At 45.0% G+C, this 20,632-nt stretch overlaps 1 protein-coding gene across 1 annotated transcript in view; it reads right to left on the reverse strand.

Annotated features, from left to right (window-relative positions):
• The window catches only part of LOC135537869 (tubulin-specific chaperone D-like), a 30,757-nt gene extending 10,578 nt beyond the window's left edge, over positions 1-20,179 (reverse strand). Inside the window, exons 1-13 of the mRNA XM_064963880.1 lie at positions 20,068-20,179; positions 19,443-19,635; positions 19,179-19,229; positions 18,587-18,684; positions 17,436-17,537; positions 14,568-14,714; positions 14,286-14,341; positions 12,304-12,436; positions 7,166-7,211; positions 4,741-4,873; positions 4,405-4,547; positions 3,809-3,869; positions 3,298-3,372 (exon numbers count right to left, since the gene is read on the reverse strand). Coding sequence (XP_064819952.1) covers positions 3,298-3,372; positions 3,809-3,869; positions 4,405-4,547; positions 4,741-4,873; positions 7,166-7,211; positions 12,304-12,436; positions 14,286-14,341; positions 14,568-14,714; positions 17,436-17,537; positions 18,587-18,684; positions 19,179-19,229; positions 19,443-19,626 — 1,229 coding nt within the window. The 5' untranslated portion in view covers positions 19,627-19,635; positions 20,068-20,179. The remainder of the gene's footprint in view (positions 1-3,297; positions 3,373-3,808; positions 3,870-4,404; positions 4,548-4,740; positions 4,874-7,165; positions 7,212-12,303; positions 12,437-14,285; positions 14,342-14,567; positions 14,715-17,435; positions 17,538-18,586; positions 18,685-19,178; positions 19,230-19,442; positions 19,636-20,067) is intronic.
• Between the last annotated feature and the right edge of the window lie 453 nt (positions 20,180-20,632).

The raw sequence follows: 20,632 nt of genomic DNA on the forward strand, positions 1-20,632 counted from the left end.
GTATTCTCCCACCGGCAGTATTCTCCCCACCAGTAGTATTTTGGTGGTAGTGGGAGGACATGTTACCTGGGTGGTAGTGGGAGGACATGTTACCTGGGTGGTGGTAGTGGGAGGACATGTTACCTGGGGTAGTGGGAGGACATGTTACCTGGGGGTAGTGGGAGGACATGTTACCTGGGTGGTAGTGGGAGGACATGTTACCTGGGTGGTAGTGGGAGGACATGTTACCTGGGTGGTAGTGGGAGGACATGTTACCTGGGTGGTAGTGGGAGTGTTACCTGTGGGAGGACATGTTACCTGGGTGGTAGTGGGAGGACATGTTACCTGGGGGGACATGTTACCTGAGTGGTAGTGGGAGGACATGTTACCTGGGTGGTGGGAGACATGTTACCTGGGTGGTAGTGGGAGGACATGTTACCTGGGTGGTAGTGGGAGGACATGTTTACCTGGGTGGTAGTGGGAGGACATGTTACCTGGGTGGTAGTGGGAGGACATGTTACCTGGGTGGTAGTGGGAGGACATGTTACCTGGGTGGTAGTGGGAGGACATGTTACCTGGGGGGTGGGGAGGACATGTTACCTGTGGGAGGACATGTTACCTGGGTGGTAGTGGGAGGACATGTTACCTGGGTGGTAGTGGGAGGACATGTTACCTGGGTGGTAGTGGGAGGACATGTTACCTGGGTGGTAGTGGGAGGACATGTTACCTGGGTGGTAGTGGGAGGACATGTTACCTGGGTGGTAGTGGGAGGACATGTTACCTGGGTGGTAGTGGGAGGACATGTTACCTGGGTGGTATGTTACCTGGGTGGTAGTGGGAGGACATGTTACCTGGGTGGTAGGGGAGGACATGTTACCTGGGTGGTAGTGGGGGAGGACATGTTACCTGGGTGGTAGTGGGAGGACATGTTACCTGGGTGGTAGTGGGAGGACATGTTACCTGGGTGGTAGTGGGAGGACATGTTACCTGGGTGGTAGTGGGAGGACATGTTACAGTGGGAGGACATGTTACCTGGGTGGTAGTGGGAGGACATGTTACCTGGGTGGTAGTGGGAGGACATGTTACCTGGGTGGTAGTGGGAGGACATGTTACCTGTTACCTGGGTGGTAGTGTTACCTGTAGTGGGAGGACATGTTACCTGAGTGGTAGTGGGAGGACATGTTACCTGGGTGGTAGTGGGAGGACATGTTACCTGAGTGGTAGTGGGAGGACATGTTACCTGGGGGGGTAGTGGGAGGACATGTTACCTGGGTGGTAGTGGGAGGACATGTTACCTGGGTGGTAGTGGGAGGACATGTTACCTGGGTGGTAGTGGGAGGACATGTTACCTGAGTGGTAGTGGGAGGACCACACACCATATCATCACTACTTTAATAACCTGCAGAAAAAGATCCCACCATGTCTAATGAACAAATGAACTGTCGGTTACAGCGTGGTTTTTTAAATATATTTCTTAATATTGCTTTGTGTTTCACTAAATTAGCTTGAGATGATTTTACAGCAACACTGCATCCGCGTTTCATAACTTTTCAAAGACCTGTCAGTCAAGGCCAGCTCATGAATATAAGCTCCTCGCCCACTCAGCCTGTCTTTATAAACTTCCTGGTAGTTAGCCATGAGAGGAAAAGAGATTAAAAATTCTATCCCCCCCCCAAAAAAAACATTATGGGTCATATTTTAAATCACTCAAAGGGTTGTTTTACATGGGAATCAGAATTACTGTTTGGGAGCTTTTTCAGGACCCTGTCTTTCAAAGATATTTGGATTTTTACAAATTAACTTCACAGATCTTCATTGTAAAATGTTTAAACACGGTTTCCCATGCTGGTTCAATGAACCATAAACAATTAATGAACATGCACCTGTGGAACGGTCGTTAAGACACTAACAGCTTACAGATGGTAGGCAATTAAGGTCACAGTTATGAAAACTTAGGACACTAAAGAGGCCTTTCTACTGACTCTGAAAAACACCAAATGAAAGATGCCCAGGGTCTCTGATCATCTGCGTGAACGTGCCTTAGGCATGCTGCAAGGAGGCATGAGGACTGCAGATGTGGCCAGGGCAATAAATTGCAATGTCCGTACTGTGAGACGCCTAAGACAGCGCTACAGGGAGACACGGTGGACAGCCGATTGTCCTCGCATCGGCAGACCACGTGTAACAACACCTGCACAGGATCGGTACATCCGAACATCACACCTGCGGGACAGGTACAGGATGGCAACAACAACTGACCGAGTTACACCAGGAACGCACAATCCCTCCATCAGTGCTCATACTGTCCGTAATAGGTTGAGAGAGGCTGGACTGAGGGCTTGTAGGTCTGTTGTAAGGCAGGTCCTCACCAGACATCACCGGCAACAACGTCGCCTATGAGCACAAACCGTCACTGGACCAGACAGGACTGGCAAAAAGTGCTATTGACTGACGAGTCGCGGTTTTGTCTCACCAGTGGTGATGGTCAGATTCACGTTTATCGTTGAAGGAATGAGCGTTACACCGAGGCCTGTACTCTGGAGCGGGATCGATTTGGAGGTGGAGGGTCTGTCATGGTCTGGGGCGGTGTGTCACAGCATCATCGGACTGAGCTTGTTGTCATTGCAGGCAATCTCAACGCTGTGCGTTACAGGGAGGACATCCTCCTCCCTCATGTGGTACCCTTCCTGCAGGCTCATCCTGACATGACCCTCCAGCATGACAATGCCACCAGCCATACTGCTCGTTCTGTGTGTGATTTCCTGCAAGACAGGAATGTCAGTGTTCTGCCATGGCCAGCGAAGAGCCCGCATCTCAATCCCATTGAGCACGTCTGGGACCTGTTGGATCGGAGGGTGAGGGCTAGGGCCATTCCTCCCAGAAATGTCTGGGAACTTGCAGGTGCCTTGGTGGAAGAGTGGGGTAACATTTCACAGCAAGAACTGGTCAATATGGTGCAGTCCATGAGGAGGAGATGCACTGCAGTACTTAATGCAGCTGGTGGCCACACCAGATGATGACTGTTACTTTTGATTTTGACCCCGCCCCCTTTGTTCAGGGACACATTATTCCATTTCTGTTAGTCACATGTCTGTGGAACTTGATCTCTCAGTTGTTGAGTCTTGTTTTGTTCATACAAATACCTACACATGTTAAGCTTGCTGAAAATTAACACAATTGCCAGTGAGAGGACGTTTCTTTATTTGCTGAGTTTTCCTCTTAACATGTATCTGTATATTGTCTGACGAGATGATCCCCAGTGGCACAGACAAATAGCATCACATCACACGACAAAGCTGCAAATGAACCAGCTGATACCTGAAACACTCCAACACAGATCCAACCACCTCGTCAGCCAGCTCCCTGGGGAGTCGCCCGGTCACCCTCCCAATACTGAAAAGAGGGAAGACATGTTGGATCCTGAGCAATTCATCTGTACTTCATGAACATGAGGGCGTGCTCCTCCCTATAGGCAGTTTTGGGGTTTTTAGGTGTTTTGTCTGTTCAGGTGCCACATTTATTCTGTACTACATCAACATGACAGATATGGGGCGGCAGGGGTAGCCTAGTGGTTAGAGCGTTGGACTAGTAACCGGAAGGTTGTGAGTTCAAACCCCCGAGCTGACAAGGTACAAATCTGTCGTTCTGCCCCTGAACAGGCAGTTAACCCACTGTTCCCAGGCCGTCATTGAAAATAAGAATGTGTTCTTAACTGACTTGCCTGGTTAAATAAAGGTAAAATGTAATATATAACTCAGTGCTCCTGCCTATAGCCATCCTTCTGCCTTCTGAAAGACAGGCGCATTGTTCAGTCAATGTGACAACTTACCCCTTAGCAGCAGACCAGCGCACAATGGTCTCCTTGTCTTTCAGCCCACCCAACAGTTGCTCTGTGAAATGACAGAGAGAGAGAGTAGTCACTACCTGAATACCATAAGACAGAGAGAGAGAGTCACTACCTGAATACCATAAGACAGAGAGAGAGAGTCACTACCTGAATAACATAAGACAGAGAGAGAGAGTCACTACCTGAATAGCTGTGACTGAACACCATAAGACAGAGAGAGAGAGACGGTCACTACCTGAATACCATAAGACAGAGAGAGAGTCACTACCTGAATACCATTAAAACCAGAGAGAGAGAGTCACTACCTGAATAGCTGTGACTGAACACCAGAGAGAGAGCTGAGAGAACCAGAGAGAGAACCAGAGAGAGAGAACCAGAGAGAGAACCAGAGAGAGAGAACCAGAGAGAGAGAACCAGAGAGAGCTGAGAGAACCAGAGAGAGAGAACCAGAGAGAGAGAACCAGAGAGAGAACCAGAGAGAGAGAGAGAGAACCAGAGAGAGAGAACCAGAGAGAGAGAAAAAGAAAAACAGAGAAAGAGAGATAGAAAGAAGGAGAGAGAGAGTAACGCTGACTGACCGATGACGTTCTCCACCTCCTCTGGGATATCGTAGTCCTCCTCCTGGCTCTGGGTCTCCATGTCTGGACTAACAGCCTGGACTGTGGAGCCAGACTGGGCCAGAGACAGGTTGGCTGCCAGGGAGCGACTCCCTCTCTGATACCTGAATGACAAGCAAACATACAAGGTGTCAACACAGTGAGACCAGCTTTCCCTTAACGCTCAACGGCATGCGAAGGCTCCCAAATTAACATCTAGGGAGTGGGTCTCCTCCACTGCTTGAGGAAGGGGAGACAGTCTCTGTACCAGCTTGACTCCTACCTCAGTGTGTGTGTGTGTGTGTGTGTGTGTCTCACCTCCACTTGGCCAGTCGGGGCTTGAGGAAGGTCAGACCCAGTCTCTGTACCAGTTTGACCCCCAGCTTCCTCAGCATAGCCTGGGTGCTCTCTGCCACGTGACACTGGTCCAGACACTGCAGCACCACCGGAGCTGAGGAACACACACACACACACACACACACACTAGTACCATGGTAACACTACACTGGTCCAGACACTGCAGCACCACAGGTTAAACCGGGCATACGCTTTCACCGTCCCATACAAGTTTTGGAGATTGGAGACAAGCTCCTCGTGTCGCTGCCGACTCGGGGCGCGTGGGTGCCGACTCGGGGGTGCGTGGCTGCCGACTCGGGGCGCGTGGCTGCCGACTCGGGGCGCGTGGCTGCCGACTCGGGGCGCGTGGCTGCCGACTCGGGGCGCGTGGCTGCCGACTCGGGGCGCGTGGCTGCCGACTCGGGGCGCGTGGCTGCCGACTCGGGGCGCGTGGCTGCCGACTCGGGGCGCGTGGCTGCCGACTCGGGGCGCGTGGGTGCCGACTCGGGGGCGCGTGGTTGCCGACTCGAGGCGTGACCGTCACCGACGCGGGTCAGAGATGCAGTGTGAGGGCTGCCCATCTCCTCTTTGACCCATCACAATATTTTTAAACATTTTATCGGCACCAAATCTGAAAGGCTCTTGTAGTGTGAGATGTGCAACGACAACTCTTCAGAACGGTGATCATCACCAGGAGCCAATGAGAGCTGGCCAGAGAAGCAGCCAGTCAGACAATGACGTTGCACCCAGAAGGTGTCGACTCAGGAGCAGGAGACATGACTACTCAGAGTATGGGTTTCTACTTGCCTTTAAAATGTCAAATCGTCACAGCTCTGAAGTTCACAACCGATGTTATTCAATTCAAAATGTATTGGCTAGATATTTACACTCCGTGTGTCAAGCGTGAACGTCTGACCGAAACTATTTCTGAGGCTGCTTTGAGCCACAGCTCGTTGTGATTACATTGTTAACGTAGTTACATCATTGTTTTGGCGAGACAGCGTGCTGTGGAGAATACTCACCACCAGGTGAAGAATCTGGGTCACATCGTTTAATGTGCTCACCACTACGTTGGTCAGACAAAACACTACAGGAAGGAGACTGGTTTAATGTGCTCACCACTACGTTGGTCAGACAAAACACTACAGGAGAGAGGCTGGTTTAATGTGCTCACCACTACGTTGGTCAGACAAAACACTACAGGAGAGGCTGGTTTAATGTGCTCACCACTACGTTGGTCAGACAAAACACTACAGGAAGGAGACTGGTTTAATGTGCTCACCACTACATTAGTAAGACAAAACACTACAGGAAGGAGACTGGTTTAATGTGCTCACCACTACGTTGGTCAGACAAAACACTACAGGAGAGGCTGGTTTAATGTGCTCACCACTACGTTGGTCAGACAAAACACTACAGGAAGGAGACTGGTTTAATGTGCTCACCACTACATTAGTTAAATTCAAAATGTACTACAGGAAGGACACTGGTTTAATGTGAACGTCTGACCACTACTATTTCAGACAAAACACTACAGGAAGTGAGACTGGTTTAATGTGCTACACCACATTGTTTTGTACAGACAAAACACTACAGGAAAGAGACTGGTTTAATGTGCTCACCACTACGTTGGTCAGACAAAACACTACAGGAGAGAGGCTGGTTTAATGTGCTCACCACTACGTTGGTCAGACAAAACACTACAGGAGAGACTGGTTTAATGTGCTCACCACTACATTGTTAAGACAAAACACTACATTGTTAAGACAAAACACTACAGGAAAGAGACTGGTTTAATGTGCTCACCACTACATTGTTAAGACAAAACACTACATTGTTAAGACAAAACACTACAGGAAAGAGACTGGTTTAATGTGCTCACCACTACATTGGTCAGACAAAACACTACAGGAGAGAGACTGGTTTAATGTGAGAGGCTCAGTGATGTCAGGGGTTAGGTTTACACCGAGCGTTAGCATCACACACCATCACCTACAGCCAGCATCACGACATGGTCACAGCAGTCAACATTAGAAGATCACCTACATTTAATTCATTTATTTACCAGATGCTATTATCACAATGGATGCAGGAGCTAAGACAACTACTTATCACAATAGAAGCAGGAGGTAAGACAACTACTTATCACAATGGATAAAGGAGGTAAGACAACTACTTATCACAATGGATAAAGGAGGTAAGACAACTACTTATCACAATGGATGCAGGAGGTAAGACAACTACTTAACACAATGGATGAAGGAGGTAAGACAACTACTTATCACAATGGATAAAGGAGGTAAGACAACTACTTATCACAATGGATAAAGGAGGTAAGACAACTACTTATCACAATGGATAAAGTCAAATTGCTGATTAAAAAGCAACTATTGAAGGACATTCTTACCGTACTGGAGAAAGTCATCTCTCTTGCCATGCTTGAATAGCTGGGCCTAGAAGACAGACGGGAGACAGGAGAGACAGGAGAGAGAGGAGAGACAGGAGAGAGAGGAGAGACAGGAGAGGAGAGAGACAGGAGAGGAGAGGAGAGAGACGAGAGACAGGAGAGAGAGACAGGAGAGAGGAGAGAGAGACAGGAGAGAGAGACAGGAGAGAGGAGAGAGAGACAGGAGACAGGAGAGACAGGAGAGAGGAGAGAGAGACAGGAGAGAGGAGAGACAGGAGAGAGAGACAGGAGGAGAGACAGGAGAGAGGAGAGACAGGAGAGAGAGAGACAGGAGAGAGAGAGACAGGAGAGAGAGAGACAGTAGAGAGAGAGAGAGAGACAGGAGAGAGAGAGCAACAACATCAACATTGTGGATGAGATTGAAATAATACATTTTCCTTTAAAGTTGTGAAATTCCAACACTTGTTTTGTTCATAATGTTGTGGCTCCTCCCCTTTTGAGAGTGAGATCACCACTAACCTCAACCTTCTGGATGTAGTCTGGGATTACATCACCACTAACCTCAACCTTCTGGATGTAGTCTGGGATTAAATCACCACTAACCTCAACCTTCTGGATGTAGTCTGGGATTACATCACCACTAACCTCAACCTTCTGGATGTAGTCTGGGATTACATCACCACTAACCTCAACCTTCTGGATGTAGTCTGGGATTAGATCACCACTAACCTCAACCTTCTGGATGTAGACAGGATTACATCAGAACCTCAACCTTCTGGATGTAGTCTGGGATTAGATCACCACTAACCTCAACCTTCTGGATGTAGTCTGGGATTACATCACCACTAACCTCAACCTTCTGGATGGAGTCTGGGATTACATCACCACTAACCTCAACCTTCTGGATGTAGTCTGAGATTACATCACCACTAACCTCAACCTTCTGGATGTAGTCTGGGATTACATCACCACTAACCTCAACCTTCTGGATGTAGTCTGGGATTACATCACCACTAACCTCAACCTTCTGGATGTAGTCTGATTACATCACCACTAACCTCAACCTTCTGGATGTAGTCTGGGATTACATCACCACTAACCTCAACCTTCTGGATGTAGTCTGGGATTAAATCACCACTAACCTCAACCTTCTGGATGTAGTCTGGGATTAAATCACCACTAACCTCAACCTTCTGGATGTAGTCTGGGATTACATCACCACTAACCTCAACCTTCTGGATGTAGTCTGGGATTAAATCACCACTAACCTCCACCTTCTGGATGTAGTCTGGGATTACATCACCACTAACCTCAACCTTCTGGATGTAGTCTGGGATTAAATCACCACTAACCTCAACCTTCTGGATGTAGTCTGGGATTAAATCACCACTAACCTCAACCTTCTGGATGTAGTCTGGGATTACATCACCACTAACCTCAACCTTCTGGATGTAGTCTGGGATTACATCACCACTAACCTCAACCTTCTGGATGTAGTCTGGGATTACATCACCACTAACCTCAACCTTCTGGATGTAGTCTGGGATTACATCACCACTAACCTCAACCTTCTGGATGTCATTACATGTTGCAGTGAGGACTGCCGTTTGATAAAGGTTCATTTTAACTACTCTTCTAAACCATTTCTCAGCGGCTCTTTAAAGTGTTTTGCTGCATTGGCCAAATTCAAAACGCAACTGTGCAAAACAAAGACCTTACTAGAGCCCGTTGAAGCCCCTCGGGGCCGTCAGAACACACAGAGCCAGTTTTAAACGCTCTGAGCGCCACATAGAGAGAGAGAGACAAGCCGGTTTCCCCTCCCAGTCATATTACAGAGCACAGAGAGAAGGAGAGACTGTTCGTAAACACGTAGCGCCAGTTTCAACGCCAATAATATTCCTTTGATACACTGCTCGCTTGAGGGTTGCATTAAATTAGCTACTTAGACTGACACAACACAAGAGTTGACCTGAAAACAAATCTTCTAAAATACACTGTTATATCAAGATGGTTGATGAAACCACAACTATAGGACATAAAGATAAAGTGGAAGAGGGTGAGGGACTGGGGATTAGTGTGGGCAGGTCGGCCATAGCACCTCTATTGGTAAAGTAATGACTACCAGCAGTATATCTATATACTACTACTACTACTACACTGGTAAAGTAATGACTACCAGCAGTATATCTATATACTACTACTACACTGGTTAAGTAATGACTACCAGCAGTATATCTATATACTACTACTACTACACTGGTAAAGTAATGACTACCAGCAGTATATCTATATACTACTACTACACTGGTAAAGTAATGACTACCAGCAGTATATCTATATACTACTACTACTACACTGGTAAAGTAATGACTACCAGCAGTATATCTATATACTACTACTACTACTACTACTACACTGGTAAAGTAATGACTACCAGCAGTATATCTATATACTACTACTACACTGGTAAAGTAATGACTACCAGCAGTATATCTATATACTACTACTACTACACTGGTAAAGTAATGACTACCAGCAGTATATCTATATACTACTACTACTACTACACTGGTAAAGTAATGACTACCAGCAGTATATCTATATACTACTACTACACTGGTTAAGTAATGACTACTAGCAGTATATCTATATACTACTACTACTACACTGGTAAAGTAATGACTACCAGCAGTATATCTATATACTACTACTACACTGGTTAAGTAATGACTACTAGCAGTATATCTATATACTACTACTACTACACTGGTAAAGTAATGACTACTAGCAGTATATCTATATACTACTACTACTACTACTACTACACTGGTAAAGTAATGACTACCAGCAGTATATCTATATACTACTACTACTACACTGGTAAAGTAATGACTACCAGCAGTATATCTATATACTACTACTACTACACTGGTAAAGTAATGACTACCAGCAGTATATCTATATACTACTACTACTACTACTACTACACTGGTAAAGTAATGACTACCAGCAGTATATCTATATACTACTACTACTACTACTACACTGGTAAAGTAATGACTACCAGCAGTATATCTATATACTACTACTACTACTACTACTACACTGGTAAAGTAATGACTACCAGCAGTATATCTATATACTACTACTACTACTACTACTACACTGGTAAAGTAATGACTACCAGCAGTATATCTATATACTACTACTACTACACTGGTAAAGTAATGACTACCAGCAGTATATCTATATACTACTACTACTACACTGGTAAAGTAATGACTACCAGCAGTATATCTATATACTACTACTACACTGGTAAAGTAATGACTACCAGCAGTATATCTATATACTACTACTACACTGGTAAAGTAATGACTACCAGCAGTATATCTATATACTACTACTACTACTACACTGGTAAAGTAATGACTACCAGCAGTATATCTATATACTACTACACTGGTAAAGTAATGACTACCAGCAGTATATCTATATACTACTACTACACTGGTAAAGTAATGACTACCAGCAGTATATCTATATACTACTACTACTACACTGGTAAAGTAATGACTATCGGCAGTATATCTATATACTACTACACTGGTAAAGTAATGACTACCAGCAGTATATCTATATACTACTACTACTACACTGGTAAAGTAATGACTACCAGCAGTATATCTATATACTACTACTACACTGGTAAAGTAATGACTACCAGCAGTATATCTATATACTACTACACTGGTAAAGTAATGACTACCGGCAGTATATCTATATACTACTACACTGGTAAAGTAATGACTACCGGCAGTATATCTATATACTACTACTACACTGGTAAAGTAATGACTACCAGCAGTATATCTATATACTACTACTACTACTACTACTGGTAAAGTAATGACTACCAGCAGTCTATATCTATATACTACTACTACACTACTACACTGGTAATGACTACCAGCAGTATATCTATATACTACTACTACTACACTGGTAAAGTAATGACTACCAGCAGTATATCTATATACTATACTACACTGGTAAAGTAATGACTACCAGCAGTATATCTATATACTACTACTACACTGGTAAAGTAATGACTACTAGCAGTATATCTATATACTACTACTACACTACTACTACTACTACTACACTGGTAAAGTAATGACTACCAGCAGTATATCTATATACTACTACACTGGTAAAGTAATGACTACCAGCAGTATATCTATATACTACTACACTACACTGGTAAAGTAATGACTACCAGCAGTATATCTATATACTACTACTACACTGGTAAAGTAATGACTACCAGCAGTATATCTATATACTACACTACACTGGTAAAGTAATGACTACCAGCAGTATATCTATATACTACTACTACTACACTGGTAAAGTAATGACTACTAGCAGTATATCTATACTACTACACTGGTAAAGTAATGACTACTGCAGTATATCTATATACTACTACTACACTGGTAAAGTAATGACTACCAGCAGTATATCTATATACTACTACTACACTGGTAAAGTAATGACTATCGGCAGTATATCTATAGACTACTACACTGATCCCAGATCTGTTTGGGCTGTATAGCCCACCCCTGGGGATCTGGGATACCAGTTCCTAAAACAGGTCTGTGACCAGGCTAGCTAATTACCACCAGAGGCATTTCTTCACGTTCCCTCCCTCAGTCGTAAAACACTGACAACAGGTGCAGCACGAAACACCTGCCAACCTGCCAAACCCACAGAGGCTCTGATCTCCCACAAACATGGCAGCCGTACATGTAGGCTCTTGTAAACTAGGCCTGATCACTGCAACACACACACACTCGAGGACAGACAAACGGTGTGTGTGTGTGTGTGTCATACCAGAGACTGCAGGGCCCCGTCCAGGATTACAGTACCTCCCATGGCCTGGTCACTGCAACACACACACACACACACACACACACACACACACACACTCGAGGACAGACAAACGGTGTGTGTGTGTGTCATACCAGAGACTGCAGGGCCCCGTCCAGGATTACAGTACCTCCCATGGCCTGGTCACTGCAACACACACACACACACACACGAGGACAGACAAACGGTGTGTGTGTGTGTCATACCAGAGACTGCAGGGCCCCGTCCAGGATTACAGTACCTCCCATGGTCTGGTCACTGGCCTGAGAGATGGTGGTCAGACTCCAGTCCAGGAAGTCTCCTAGTCGCTTCAGCTTCACATCAGGACGTGTCACAAACCTGCACACACAGACAGTTAGATGACAACACACTAGGACCACTCAGTGAACTGTAAACACAGACAGTTAGATGACAACACACTAGGACCACTCAGTAAACTGTAAACACAGACAGTTAGATGACAACACACTAGGACCACTCAGTAAACTGACAACACACTAGGACCACTCAGTAAACTGTAAACACAGACAGTTAGATGACAACACACTAGGACCACTCAGTAAACTGTAAACACAGACAGTTAGACGACAACACACTAGGACCACTCAGTGAACTGTAAACACAGACAGTTAGATGACAACACACTAGGACCACTCAGTAAACTGTAAACACAGACAGTTAGATGACAACACACTAGGACCACTCAGTAAACTGTAAACACAGACAGTTAGATGACAACACACTAGGACCACTCAGTAAACTGTAAACACAGACAGTTAGACGACAACACACTAGGACCACTCAGTGAACTGTAAACACAGACAGTTAGACGACAACACGCTAGGACCACTCAGTAAACTGTAAACACAGACAGTTAGACGACAACACACTAGGACCACTCAGTGAACTGTAAACACAGACAGTTAGACGACAACACACTAGGACCACTCAGTAAACTGTAAACACAGACAGTTAGATGACAACACGCTAGGACCACTCAGTAAACTGTAAACACAGACAGTTAGATGACAACACGCTAGGACCACTCAGTAAACTGTAAACACAGACAGTTAGATGACAACACGCTAGGACCACTCAGTAAACTGTAAACACAGACAGTTAGATGACAACACACTAGGACCACTCAGTAAACTGTAAACACAGACAGTTAGACGACAACACACTAGGACCACTCAGTAAACTGTTGCCTTTTTTAACACAGACAGTTAGACGACAACACACTAGGACCACTCTGTGAACAGACAGTGTAAACACAGACCAGTTAGATGACAACACTGGTTCTAGGACCACTCAGTGAACACAGACAAGACAGGGAGTCAACACACTAGGACCACTCAGTAAACTGTAAACACAGACAGTTAGATGACAACACGCTAGGACCACTCAGTAAACTGTAAACACAGACAGTTAGACGACAACACACTAGGACCACTCAGTAAACTGTAAACACAGACAGTTAGACGACAACACACTAGGACCACTCAGTGAACTGTAAACACAGACAGTTAGACGACAACACACTAGGACCACTCAGTAAACTGTAAACACAGTTAGACGACAACACACCAGGACCACTCAGTAAACTGTAAACACAGACAGTTAGACGACAACACACTAGGACCACTCAGTAAACTGTAAACACAGACAGTTAGATGACAACACACTAGGACCACTCAGTAAACTGTAAACACAGACAGATAGATGACAACACACTAGGACCACTCAGTGAACTGTAAACACAGACAGTTAGTTGACAGGACACACTAGGACCACTCAGTAAACTGTAAACACAGACAGTTAGACGACAACACACTAGGACCACTCAGTAAACTGTAAACACAGACAGTTAGACGACAACACACTAGGACCACTCAGTAAACTGTAAACACAGACAGTTAGATGACAACACACTAGGACCACTCAGTAAACTGTAAACACAGACAGTTAGATGACAACACACTAGGACCACTCAGTAAACTGTAAACACAGAGGAAGCCTATGACCACTCAGAGACCTGTGTGTGTGTGTGTGTGTGTGTGTGTGTGTGTGTGGCGCCTCGGTATGAACCTATTCATCTTCAAGTACAAGATCGCCCTCTTCTGGGAAAAACATGAAACGCATCACAAATGTTGTTGCCTTTTTTAAAACAATAAAGTTGAATACTTACTTTGATACCAACACAGATGCAGCATCCCTTGACTTATCAGTGACCATCAGGTAGGACTGGAAATAACAACAGACCATGGGGTTAGTTACACACTCAATACATCATACAGGGACTGGAAATAACAACAGACCAGGGGTTAGTTACACACTCAATACATCATACAGGGACTGGAAATAACAACAGACCAGGGGTTAGTTACACACTCAATACATCATACAGGGACTGGATCTGGGAGGACACGACTGAACACTGACCAAGGCAGGGGAGTCTGGAATTAGTTACCTTGGCGACCGCCAGGATGCGGTCCATGATTGGTTCTCTGGTCTGGCTGGGGTCAGAGTTCAGGTGACCGTCAAGACGGGAGAGGTCAAAGGGTATCAGACAGGTCATGGACAGCCACAGCAGCAACATGTAGCGGGTCTCCCAGGTCTAATACAAGGGGCAGAAAGAGAGGGTTAGGGTTAGAGGTCAAAGGGTATCAGACAGATCATAGACAGCCACAGCAGCAACATGCAAGGGGTCTCCCAGGTCTGACAGGAAGCGGCAAGGAGAGAAACACTTGAATTAAATGTATTGAACTGTGAGAGGTAGGCAACAACACATCCGCCACGCTGACCCTCAACACAGGGGCCCCTCAGGGGTGCATACTTCATACCTCCTGTCCTCCTTGTGTTCAAGCCATGACTGCAAGGACACGTACGGCAAAACCATACTAAAGCCATTTTCAGACGTTGAGACCCCGGTGTATAGGCCATGTTATCATTGACTCTGACTGGTGCCAACCAGCCTATAAAGGGAGAAGGTCAGAGACCTGGCGGTGTGCCTTGCCAGGACAACAACCTCTCCCTCAACGTTGAGGAAGCCTATAGGGAGGTCAGAGACCTGGCGGTGTGTTAAAGCCAGTTGACAACAACCTCTCCCTCAACGTTGAGGAAGCCTATAGGGAGGTCAGAGACCTGGCGGTGTGTTGCCAGGACAACAACCTCTCCCTCAACGTTGAGGAAGCCTATAGGGAGGTCAGAGACCTGGCGGTGTGTAAAGCCAGGACAACAACCTCTCCCTCAACGTTGAGGAATACAAATGAGCTGATTGTGCTCAGTACTACAGGAAATGGAGGGCTGGTAGCCACGTACCCCATTTACATTGATACTGGCCTGGGAGTAAAGCCATGTTATCATTGAGCTCCAAGTACTGGTACCTCATGTGTCCACATCACTCAAGGATCTTGTCCACACACACCAATACAAGTTGTGAAGAGCGGTGTGTTGCCAGTTATCAACGACTCCGTCAGAAATCAGGAGTGCACCATTGAGAGCATTATGATTGGCTGCATCACCGTCCCTAAAGCCATCACTAAGTTATCATTGACTCTGTACAAGGCGCTACAGAGGAGGCACCATGTTATCATTGACTCAAACTGGCCCCAATAAAGCATCACTGGGGCTGAGCTCCCTGACATCCAGGACCTCTATACCAGGCGGTGTCAGAGGAAGGCCCAAAGACTCCAGCAAAGTCATGTTATCATTGACTCCAGCCACCCACAGTCATAAAGCCATGTTTATCATTGACTAAATAGTACTGGATACCAGTGCATTGACCTTTTCGTACCATGTTATACATTTTATTCCTAGTTATATGTACTCAATTACTGGAACCAACAGTACTGATAAAGCCATGTTATCATTGACTCAGTACTGGTACCCGTGTATATAGCCATGTTATCATTGACTCAGTACTGGTACCCCGTGTATAAAGCCATGTTATCATTGACTCAGTACTGGTACCCCGTGTATAAAGCCATGTTATCATTGACTCAGTACTGGTACCCCGTGTTATCATATAAAGCCATGTTATCATTGACTCTGTACTGGTACCCCGTGTATAAAGCCATGTTATCATTGACTCAGTACTGGTACCCGTGTATAAAGCCATGTTATCATTGACTCAGTACTGGTACCCGTGTATAAAGCCATGTTATCATTGACTCAGTACTGGTACCCCTACACATTGACTCAGTATAAAGCCATGTTATCATTGACTCTACTGTACTGGTACCTCAGTACTGGTGTATAAAGCCATGTTATCATTGACTCAGTACTGGTACCCATTGTGTATAAAGCCATGTTTTCATTGACTCATGTTATCATTGACTCAGTACTGGTACCCCGTATAAAGTATAAAGCCATGTTATCATTGACTCAGTACTGGTACCCGTGTATAAAGCCATGTTATCATTGACTCAGTACTGGTACCCCGTGTATAAAGCCATGTTATCATTGACTCAGTACTGGTACCCCGTGTATAAAGCCATGTTATCATTGACTCAGTACTGGTACCCCGTGTATAAAGCCATGTTATCATTGACTCAGTACTGGTACCCATTGACTCAGTGGTATAAAGCCATGTTATCATTGACTCAGTACTGGTACCCCGTGTATAAAGCCATGTTATCATTGACTCAGTACTGGTACCCATTGACTCAGTACTGTATAAAGCCATGTTATCATTGACTCAGTACTGGTACCCGTGTATAAAGCCATGTTATCATTGACTCAGTACTGGTACCCATGTTATCATTGTGTATAAAGCCATGTTATCGTTACTCATTGTGTATTTATTATTACGTGTTTTACTTTTTGTTTATTTCTCTATTTTCTCTCTGCATTGTTGGGAAGGGCCTGTAAATCAGCATTTCACTGTAAATCCACACCTGTTGTTAACAAAGCATGTAACAAATAACATTTGATTTGTAACCATAACAAGATACAGACAGGGACAATACACAGACAAACATGTCACTTCATATATTACATTAAACAACTTGGAAGTCAACCATTAAATTCCTATAGGCCTAATCTAGAACGTAAACAGTTGAATCCCTATAGGCCTAATCTAGAAAGTAAACAGTTGAATCCCTATAGGCCTAATCTAGAAAGCAACAAGAGGGTAGAATCAATGGATACTGCGTATGAATGTGCAATGTAATGTTTATCAATGTATAGTTTATGAAGGTACCCTTCAAGTAAAGGGTTATCCTTCCATTGAGGTCTTGTAACATGAGAAATCAGGGGGTTGAACATTAGCTACTGGGCTAGGACGTGGTAGGCCCACCTTCTATTGACGACTCGTAACTAAGAAATTCAGGCTCACCTCTGGGTCTCTGGGGTCCTGTCGGCACAGGAGGTCCAGGACTGGCTGGACATCAGCCACCTCATGGGGGAAGAGCTGCATGAAGATCTTATACCCTCTCACCTGGCCGAGACAAAAACACCTGAGTTAGAGGAGTCTGACTCGTCCCAACGGCTCAGAAAGCTGAGCGAGGACCACACTTCTAACTGTAGCCAGAGGCCATAGGGTAAGACACCACAGAATCAACACACACATCAGAACACTGGGCTTCACAAACTGAACTCTTACTATCTGTGTGATGATGTAGATGAATCCATCTGTCTGTAGTTACCTTGGAGATGGAGATGAATCCATCTGTCTGTAGTTACCTTGGTAGATGAATGGAGATGAATCCATCTGTCTGTAGTTACCTTGGCGCGTAGATGAATCCATCTGTCTGTATTACCTTGAGATGAATCCATCTGTCTGTAGTTACCTTGGCGATGTAGATGAATCCATCTGTCTGTAGTTACCTTGGCGTCTGTATTACCTTGTAGATGAATCCATCTGTCTGTGTTACCTTGTGAATCCATCTGTCTGTAGTTACCTTGGAGATGATGTAGATGAATCCATCTGTCTGTAGTTACCTTGGATGATAGATGAATCCATCTGTCTGTAGTTACCTTGGAGATGATGTAGATGAATCCATCTGTCTGTAGTTACCTTGGAGATGATGTAGATGTAGATTAATCCATCTGTCTGTAGTTACCTTGGAGATGATGTAGAGGAATCTGTCTGTCTGTAGTTACCTTGGAGATGATGTAGAGGAATCCATATGTCTGTAGTTACCTTGGAGATGATGTAGATCCATATGCCTGTAGTTACCTTGGAGATGATGTAGAGGAATCCATCTGCCTGTAGTTACCTTGGAGATGATGTATCCATCTGCCTGTAGTTACCTTGGAGATGATGTATCCATCTGCCTGTAGTTACCTTGGAGATGATGTAGATGAATCCATCTGCCTGTAGTTACCTTGGAGATGATGTAGAGGAATCCATCTGCCTGTAGTTACCTTGGAGATGATGTAGAGGAATCCATCTGTCTGTAGTTACCTTGGAGATGATGTAGATGAATCCATCTGTCTGTAGTTACCTTGGAGATGATGTAGATGAATCCATCTGTCTGTAGTTACCTTGGAGATGATGTAGAGGAATTTGAAGCCCAGGTGTACCAGTAGAGGAGGAGACTGCTCACTCCTGATGAGCTCCAACAGCAGGTTCAACATCCACTCTGTGGTCACAGGAAAGAAACACTGTTATCATCATGCTATCCTAACAAACCCATGTTTCACTAAAGCAGAATAGCATGTGCTGTGCTGTGTGTGTGTAGTGTGTGTGTAGTGTTGTTACCCAGATGTGATGTGCTGTGTGTGTGTATGTGTGTGTAGTGTGTGTGTAGTGTGTGTGTAGTGTGTGTGTAGTGTGTGTGTGTAGTGTGTGTGTAGTGTGTGTGTGTAGTGTGTGTGTAGTGTGTGTGTGTGCTGTGTGTGTGTAGTGTGTGTGTAGTGTGTGTGTAGTGTGTGTGTAGTGTGTGTGTGTAGTGTGTGTGTGTGTGTGTGTGGAGTGTGATGTGCTGTGTGTGTGTGTGTGTGTAGTGTGTGTCTGTGTGTGTGTAGTGTGTGTGTAGTGTGTGTGTGTCAGTGTGTGTGGTGTGTAGTGTGTGTGTGTAGTGTGTGTGTAGTGTGTGTGTGTAGTGTGTGTGTAGTGTGTGTGTAGTGTTGTTACCCAGATGTGGATCCAGGAGATGGGGCTGCTCCTGATAACGGTCCATTATCACTGTAGAGAAAAAAAGAACTGGTCAACATAAAGTTGTAGACTTTTCTTTCACTGCTTATATGATTGTGGTATGTCTAAGTTATGAATGTATTAAAACTGATGTCTGTAGATGGTACACGCATTTAGGCCTAAAGCCCACAGTCTGTTCCATGGAAGACTGGATCAAGTTGGCCACAACAACAACAGACTAAACACGTAGAGTATGAATCTCACCGAGGAACCTCTCTATGGCTAACTCCAGTGTCACGATGTTCTCGTGAACCACTGGTAGGCTGGAGATCAGGGCTCGAATCTCAGTGCTCTCGGTAAAACCTCCCAAGACACTGGCTTTAGCGATCACCTCGGGCTCCCCGCCGCCGCCTCCATCCTCCCCGGAATCCATGTCGGTCTGGGCCATTATAGATGCCTAGATTACAGGTACATTTCATGCACTTGGTTATATGCATGTCTAATGTCCACTGCTTAAACACACGTCTACATAATAGCTAGCAAGTGTAGCTAGCTTGCCTTGATAGCTCGATGAGAAAGGTGTGACTTCTAGCATGGGCGTGTCAATGATTTGCGTTCTATTCATGCCGATACTAGCCATTACTGCCTCATGGTTATAAATAGGGGTTGTGTGGCTTACCTTGTGATAGGCACTGATAGATTTCCAGAGGCCCGAAAGATTCTGGAGTCATGGACTGAGCCAGGCCATTTTGCCACAACATTGCTGATCACATGATGCTAGCTAACTAGCTAGTGCTGTTGGTTGGCAAGTGGCAACAGAAATCAAACAGAATTTGAGTGAACACACACAGCTCATACATTTGGTTATCGTAGGCGTATGAATGCATACCTGTAGTTGTGAAAATTCTGTCCGGAAAATGTATTATTATAACTTCAGATAATGATGATCACGCAGCGGCGGAGGTCTGTTATCTGTTGTGAAGTTTGCACGTTGCTACACCCTACAGTACGTTATGCGATTGGGGACAAAAAGGCGTTTCGTTATTGAGGGACGCGCCATACGCGTCAGACTTATAGAGGTGGAAATATTATCTCACCTCATGTATATTATGAAAACAGAAATAAAAATACACTGAGTCTACAAAACATTAACAACACCTGCTCTTTCCATGACAAAGACTGACCAGGTGAATCCAGGTGAAAGCTATGATCCCTTATTGATGTCACCTGTTAAATCCACTTCAATCAGTGTTGATAAAGGAGAGGAGACACAAAGTCAGACAGTCCAAATTGATTCAATTCCCATGTAGAGATGGAAGGACATCTGGTAAAGAATGATTTTTAAGCCTTTGAGACAACTGAGACATGGATTGTGTACGTGTTGCCATTCAGAGGGTGAATGGGCAAGACAAATTTAAGTGCCTTTGAACGGGTTATGGTAGTAGGTATCAGGT

Source organism: Oncorhynchus masou, unplaced genomic scaffold (assembly GCF_036934945.1).
Source record: "Oncorhynchus masou masou isolate Uvic2021 unplaced genomic scaffold, UVic_Omas_1.1 unplaced_scaffold_864, whole genome shotgun sequence".
Lineage (NCBI taxonomy): Eukaryota > Metazoa > Chordata > Actinopteri > Salmoniformes > Salmonidae > Oncorhynchus > Oncorhynchus masou.